The sequence below is a fragment of the Cherax quadricarinatus genome, chromosome 49, assembly GCF_038502225.1.
Source record: "Cherax quadricarinatus isolate ZL_2023a chromosome 49, ASM3850222v1, whole genome shotgun sequence".
Taxonomy (NCBI): domain Eukaryota; kingdom Metazoa; phylum Arthropoda; class Malacostraca; order Decapoda; family Parastacidae; genus Cherax; species Cherax quadricarinatus.
Window position 1 is genome coordinate 22,946,820 of NC_091340.1, and position 7,774 is coordinate 22,954,593.

Consider the following 7,774-nt stretch of genomic DNA (forward strand, 5'->3'; position numbering starts at 1 on the left):
GCTTCCTCTCGACTTTTTTTAACTAATAACTCTGGTTATCACTCGTAGGATTGTTCACTGACGTTGTCACTACCGCTGATTACTGCTAACAGTTGTTGCACGCCTTAAAAACCACTAAATCTCGGAGCCTTGTGACCCACGTCTGCTGACTGACTGTGTGTGTGTGTGTGTGTGTGTGTGTGTGTGTGTGTGTGTGTTGTGTGTTTGCATTGTGTGTGTTGTGTGTGTGTGTTGTGTGTGTGTGTTGTGTGTTTGCATTGTGTGTGTGTGTTGTGTGTGTTTGTGTTTTGTGTGTGTTGTCTGAGTGTTGTGTGTTTATTGTGAGTGTTTTGTGTGTGTTATGTGAGTGTTGTGTGCTTGAGTGTTTTGTGTGTGTTTTGTTTGTGTGTGTTACGTGAGTGTTGCATGTTGCATTTGTGTTGTGTGTTACGTGAGTGTTGCATGTTGCATTTGTGTTGTGTGTTACGTGAGTGTTGCATGTTGCATTTGTGTTGTGTGTTACGTGCGTGTTGCATGTTGCATTTGTGTTGTGTGTTACGTGCGTGTTGCATGTTGCATTTGTGTTGTGTGTTGCATGAGGGTTGCGAGAGTTGCATGTTGCATGAGTGTTGCGAGTGTTGCACGAGTGTTGCGTGTTACAATTGTGTTGTGAGTGTTGCATGAGTGTTGTGAGTGTTGCACGTTGCATGAGTGTTGTGAGTGTTGCATGTTGCATTAGTGTTGTAAGTGTTGCATGTTGCATGAGTGTTGTGAGTGTTGCATGTTGCATTAGTGTTGTAAGTGTTGCATGTTGCATGTGTTGTGAGTGTTGCATGTTGCATGAGTGTTGAGTGTTGCATGTTGCATGAGTGTTGTGAGTGTTGCATGAGTGTTGCGAGTATTGTGTTACAATTGTGTTGTGAGTGCTGCATGTTGCATGAGTGTTGTGAGTGTTGCATGAGTGTTGTGAGTGTTGCATGCTGCATGAGTGTTGTGAGTGTTGCATGCTGCATAAGTGTTGTGAATGTTGCATAAGTGTTGTGAGTGTTGCATGTTGCATAAGTGTTGTGAGTGTTGCATGCTGCATGAGTGTTGTGAGTGTTGCATGAGTGTTGTGAGTGTTGCATGAGTGTTGTGAGTGTTCCATGCTGCATGAGTGTTGTGAGTGTTGCATGTTGCATGAGTGTTGTGAGTGTTGCATGCTGCATGAGTGTTGTGAGTGTTGCATGAGTGTTGTGAGTGTTGCATGTTGCATGAGTGTTGTGAGTGTTGCATGCTGCATGAGTGTTGTGAGTGTTGCATGAGTGTTGTGAGTGTTGAATGTTGCATGAGTGTTGTGAGTGTTGCATGTTGCATGAGTGTTGTGAGTGTTGCATGTTGCATGAGTGTTGTGAGTGTTGCATGTTGCATAAGTGTTGTGAGTGTTGCATGAGTGTTGTGAGTGTTGCATGTTGCATGAGTGTTGTGAGTGTTGCATGTTGCATAAGTGTTGTGAGTGTTGCATGTTGCATAAGTGTTGTGAGTGTTGCATGAGTGTTGTGAGTGTTGCATGTTGCATGAGTGTTGTGAGTGTTGCATGTTGCATAAGTGTTGTGAGTGTTGCATGCTGCATGAGTGTTGTGAGTGTTGCATGAGTGTTGTGAGTGTTGCATAAGTGTTGTGAGTGTTGCATGCTACATGAGTGTTGTGAGTGTTGCATGTTGCATAAGTGTTGTGAGTGTTGCATGTTGCATAAGTGTTGTGAGTGTTGCATGAGTGTTGTGAGTGTTGCATGTTGCATGAGTGTTGTGAGTGTTGCATGTTGCATGAGTGTTGTGAGTGTTGCATGTTGCATGAGTGTTGTGAGTGTTGCATGTTGCATGAGTGTTGTGAGTGTTGCATAAGTGTTGTGAGTGTTGCATGCTGCATGAGTGTTGTGAGTGTTGCATGTTGCATGAGTGTTGTGAGTGTTGCATAAGTGTTGTGAGTGTTGCATGTTGCATGAGTGTTGTGAGTGTTGCATGTTGCATGAGTGTTGTGAGTGTTGCATAAGTGTTGTGAGTGTTGCATGCTGCATGAGTGTTGTGAGTGTTGCATGTTGCATGAGTGTTGTGAGTGTTGCATAAGTGTTGTGAGTGTTGCATGCTGCATGAGTGTTGTGAGTGTTGCATGAGTGTTGTGAGTGTTGCATAAGTGTTGTGAGTGTTGCATAAGTGTTGTGAGTGTTGCATAAGTGTTGTGAGTGTTGCATAAGTGTTGTGAGTGTTGCATGTTGCATGAGTGTTGTGAGTGTTGCATGTTGCATGAGTGTTGTGAGTGTTGCATGAGTGTTGTGAGTGTTGCATAAGTGTTGTGAGTGTTGCATAAGTGTTGTGAGTGTTGCATAAGTGTTGTGAGTGTTGCATGTTGCATGAGTGTTGTGAGTGTTGCATGTTGCATGAGTGTTGTGAGTGTTGCATGAGTGTTGTGAGTGTTGCATAAGTGTTGTGAGTGTTGCATAAGTGTTGTGAGTGTTGCATAAGTGTTGTGAGTGTTGCATGCTGCATGAGTGTTGTGAGTGTTGCATGAGTGTTGTGAGTGTTGCATGTTGCATGAGTGTTGTGAGTGTTGGATGAGTGTTGTGAGTGTTGCATGAGTGTTGTGAGTGTTGCATGCTGCATGAGTGTTGTGAGTGTTGCATGTTGCATGAGTGTTGCATGCTGCATGAGTGTTGCATGTTGCATGAGTGTTGCATGCTGCATGAGTGTTGTGAGTGTTGCATGTTGCATAAGTGTTGTGAGTGTTGCATGTTGCATGAGTGTTGCATGTTGCATGAGTGTTGCATGTTGCATGAATGTTGCATGCTGCATGAGTGTTGTGAGTGTTGCATGCTGCATGAGTGTTGTGAGTGTTGCATGCTGCATGAGTGTTGTGAGTGTTGCATGCTGCATGAGTGTTGTGAGTGTTGTATGTGTTGCATGAGTGTTGTGAGTGTTGCATGCTGCATGAGTGTTGTGAGTGTTGCATGTTGCATGAGTGTTGCATGCTGCATGAGTGTTGCATGTTGCATGAGTGTTGCATGCTGCATGAGTGTTGTGAGTGTTGCATGTTGCATAAGTGTTGTGAGTGTTGCATGCTGCATGAGTGTTGTGAGTGTTGTATGTGTTGCATGAGTGTTGTGAGTGTTGCATGTTGCATAAGTGTTGTGAGTGTTGCATGTTGCATGAGTGTTGTGAGTGTTGCATTAATATAGATATGTGCACACGTGCGTGTGAGTACAGGTGTGTAAACAAGTGTAACCCAGTGTACAGATGCAGCTATGACAGTTGTACAGGGTAGACGAGGACAACACTGGGCAGGTAAGGTACACACTCTGCATAGTACATACTCTACCTACTATGTAGAGTAGGTACACTATTATAATAATAATAATAATAATAATAATAATAATAATAATAATAATAATAATATCTTTATTTACTACAAGTACATATACCATATAGGCCTGGTCACAGACCGGGCCGCGGGGGCGTTGACCCCCGGAACTCTCTCCAGGTAAACTCCAGGTAATACAAGGTATACAAACCATCAGTGACATACTACTTTATGGAAAGTCGCTTGTTATGCTGAGCATTTCCCTCAGATCAGGTCAGTTTTGTCCCAGGATGCAACCCACACCAGTCCACTAACACCCAGGATGCGACCCACACCAGTCCACTAACACCCAGGATGCGACCCACACCAGTCCACTAACACCCAGGATGCGACCCACACCAGTCCACTAACACCCAGGATGCGACCCACACCAGTCCACTAACACCCAGGATGCGACCCACACCAGTCCACTAACACCCAGGATGCGACCCACACCAGTCCACTAACACCCAGGTGCCCATTTTACTGATGGGTGAAGATAGACAACCAGTGTAAGGAAACACGTGTGTTTTCACTCCTTCTCGGGGAATCGAACCCGGACCCTCACCATGTGAAGCAGAGCTTTTGCCAGCAGGCCACGGGGCACCGTATATATATATATATATATATATATATATATATATATATATATATATATATATATATATATATATATATATTATTGTATTATATATTATTATTATTGAAATATATAGAGGTAGGACCTGCGTAGGATAGGCCAGTAGGCCTAGAAGACAGAAAAGAAAATAGAAAGCCAGATTAGAATCTGAAACTAAATTTGCCTTGGTGCAGTAGGTGGCCTGGTGGCCTGGTGGCTAAAGCTCCCGCTTCACACACGGAGTTTCCGGGTTCGATTCCCGGCGGGTGGAAACATTTCGACACGTTTCCTTACACCTGTTGTCCTGTTCACCTAGCAGCAAATAGGTACCTGGGTGTTAGTCGACTGGTGTGGGTCGCATCCTGGGGGACAAGATTAAGGACCCCAATGGAAATAAGTTAGACAGTCCTTGATGACGCACTGACTTTCTTGGATTATCCTGGGTGGCTAACCCTCCGGGGTTAAAAATCCGAACAAAATCTTATCTTATCTCTTAAGGATGTGATGATGTGGGTTATTGAAGGAGATAAATGATGGGGGTGAGTAGTTGAAGGAGGATATAGTGAGGGAAGGAGGGTAGAGGGAGGGAAGGGGGGAGGTATATGAGGCAGGGAGATGAGAGATGCTACCGGGAGTCTGGTCAGCATCACTAACAGTGAGAGTGTTGTGTGTGTGTGTGTTGTGTCATTATATGTACTCACCTATTTGTGGTTGCTGGGGTCGATTCGCAGCTCCTGGCCCAGTGTGTGTGTGTGTGTGTCTCTCTCGCTGACTTATGCAACACTATCATAGGCCTACTGGTCCATAATTTCAATAATACTATAAAGCATTTTCCAGATCAGTATGTATATATATATATATATATATATATATATATATATATATATATATATACATATATATATATATACATATATATATATATATATATATATATATATATATATATATATATATATATATATATATATATATATATATATATTAGTGTGCATATCAATTGGCACTGTGGTGAAATACGACATTTATTTGGAAAATTAATGTTTATTTGAAAAATACAAGGTAATGATGTGGCAGATAATTGATTTAATGAAAGATATGATTACCTTTGTTATAAGCATTGCTACACACTGTGGGATATAATCCTCCAATGTTGAACATATTTTGGCAAATTCTTCGTGGTGGTACCAGGTCCTAATAACAACAATAATTAGCTTCTCCACAGTTGAACTGTCCTGTTTAACGATCCTGTATTCGGTTATTACTCAAAGATTCTCAGTTGGGTTGAGGTGAGGAGAGTTTCCAGGTCAATTTAGAATGTTTAGTCCACTCTGTTCGAAGAACGTCAGCAGTTTTCTGGAAGCGTGACATGGACCAAGATCCTGCTGGAAGATGCCTTCTACATCAGGAAAGTTGCCAGGATTGCACTGTATATGTCACTATTCATTGTTCCCACAACAATAAGAAGCCACACACGGCCTTTAGCGGTAAAACTACCCTAATACATCTTCTTAGGGGGATGTTTTGGTGCTTGTTTAATATGACCATTCCGAAGAGGTTGACCTTTGCTCCGCCTCATTACCACTGATCTGTAGTCTGTACCCATGTACTTAAAAATGACTGACCTCCGCAGCCATTTTTTCTTCCTAGCAGCAGTCATTACTTCAGTACCAACTTTCTGGCAGTTCTGCCAACTTCAAGAGCCTTCATGCTGGCTTAGTAACCTTCACACTATTTCTTATGATAACCTCGTCATCGTGATATGTTATCTTGCGTTTTCTTCCACATCTTCCTAGACGCAGCGCTCCACAATCAGAGTGTTGTCAACTCTCTTCAGAATCCCACCAATATTTGACTTTGCTCGGCTAATATTTTCGGCGATCTGATATTTAAATCAGCATGTTTCTTTAAGAGCTACAATACTTGCACGCTTCCTAGGTGTAACATCTATCATGAATTTCAGCAGTAATCAAGAACTGAAGGGGAGAATCTGGTGAAACATTCACTCATGGAGCATGCTTGCAGGAATAGCCTTACAGAACAACAACTGTTGTAGCACTGACGAGAGTCGTAGGGTAACATCACAGCTGGATGGCTGAAAATAAAAGAACCCAAAATACATTAAGCCACAAACTAAGACATGAGATAATCACAAAATTTACTCTTGTTCCAATTTATTTATACACTGTTGCATAAACATGCAAACAGGTGAAGGAGCTATACTCACCTGAGTGTTGCTAGTGTGTTATGTGAAGGTGCAACACTCACCTGAGTGTTGCTAGAGTGTCAGGTGAAGATGTAACACTCACCTAAGTGCTCCTAGAGTGTTGCTAAAGTGTCAGGTGAAGATGCAACACTCACCTGAGTGCTCCTTGAAGGGAAGGTGAAGGTGATGCTCGTAGCTCCTGGTCTGGAGACGGAAGTGTTGATAGCAGCTACGGTAGAAGGGTCCAGCATCAGGTCCTGGGCCGCCTGCGCTGCCTCCAGGAAGTCCTCAGTCTCAAGCTCCTCCACCCTCCTCACGCCCACGCCTACGGTCACCAGCGCACCCCTGGCGAAGTGGGCGTGGTAGGGCGAGGGTGGGCGTGAGTCCTGGGGGCTCGTGTCCCTGGGGGAGGCCGCCGGGGCGGTTGGGGTAGGTCTATGGGCCGCTCTGGGGGCGTTCATGGCCCCTGGGCGGCGTTTAGGGCTGGGTTCCCCATGGGGGCCCCTAGGGGAAGGTTCTCCTGGGCCCCTAGGTGAGGGGTCCCCTGGGGGGCCCCTAGAAGAGGCTTCCCCTGAGCCCCTAGGTGAAGGATCCCCTTGGGGGACTCTTGGGGAGGGTTCCCCAGGTAAAGCCCTAGGGGAGGGTTCCCCTGGGGGGCCCCTAGGGCTGGTGGGTAGCGTCAGATCAGGGGGCCTGGACCTCACCTTCCCCTGGGGCAACATGGGGTCCCTTTCAATCAGTCCTCTGAGAGCCGGGGGTCCCAAGGCTCTCACCACAGGCGTGGGTCGCTCCAGGGGCGGGTATGGGCGGTGCCCATGGCGTGGGTACTCCCTGAGGAAGTGGGTAGCTGCTCCTGGGGGTAGAAAGTGGTGTGGGTAGTACCCCGTGGGTCGGTGGAGCCCAGGGTAGTGTGGGTAGTAGTCCGTGAGTGTGGGCGTGGGCGGCTGCGGGTACTGCAGGTGGTCCGTGTGCGGCGCGGGCGTGATGTGAGCCACCTGAGCCAGCCAGGGGGCGGTGAAGGGCTGCAGCTGGTGTCCCATACCCACCCCGCCCACCTCCTTCTCGCCCAGAGTGTTCTTGTTGTGGTCGAAGGCGCTGCCCACGCCGCCCTTGTAGGCGGGGGAGGCAGTGTGGTCGGGCAGGCCCAGGGTGGGCACCCGGGGGCCGCCCACCACCCGCCCACCCTCGCCCATCTCGCGACTGAAGCTGGAAGTTACTATCATACCTCCTGAAACACAACAAACTCACGTCAGTTGGCAGAAATTGGCATAAATTAGCATAAATTAGCGAAACTTGGCCAGAAATGGGTATAAATTAGCAAAAATTAGCAAAAATGTATAAATTACCAAAAATTAACATAAAATTAGTATAAATTAGCAAAAATTGGCATAAAATTTCCTTAATTTGGAGTTTATTTGCAGAAAATTACAATAAAATTAACCAGAATTGACAGAAATTTTTAGTAAATTTGGATAAATTGGGAGAAAATTGAAATTAAGAGAAAAATTGGGTTAAACTAACAAATTTGAAAAAAATCACATAATAGGGAAAAAACTGAAATTACTGAAAATAGGAAAAAAACGAATAAAATTTAAAAT

The 7,774-nt window shown here is 45.0% G+C and overlaps 1 protein-coding gene across 1 annotated transcript in view; it reads right to left on the reverse strand.

The window, feature by feature from the left end:
* The window catches only part of LOC128697068 (nascent polypeptide-associated complex subunit alpha, muscle-specific form-like), a 93,372-nt gene extending 85,973 nt beyond the window's left edge, over window positions 1–7,399 (reverse strand). Inside the window, exon 1 of the mRNA XM_053788596.2 lies at window positions 6,332–7,399. Within this exon, the coding sequence (XP_053644571.2) occupies window positions 6,332–7,399 (1,068 nt within the window). The remainder of the gene's footprint in view (window positions 1–6,331) is intronic.
* Between the last annotated feature and the right edge of the window lie 375 nt (window positions 7,400–7,774).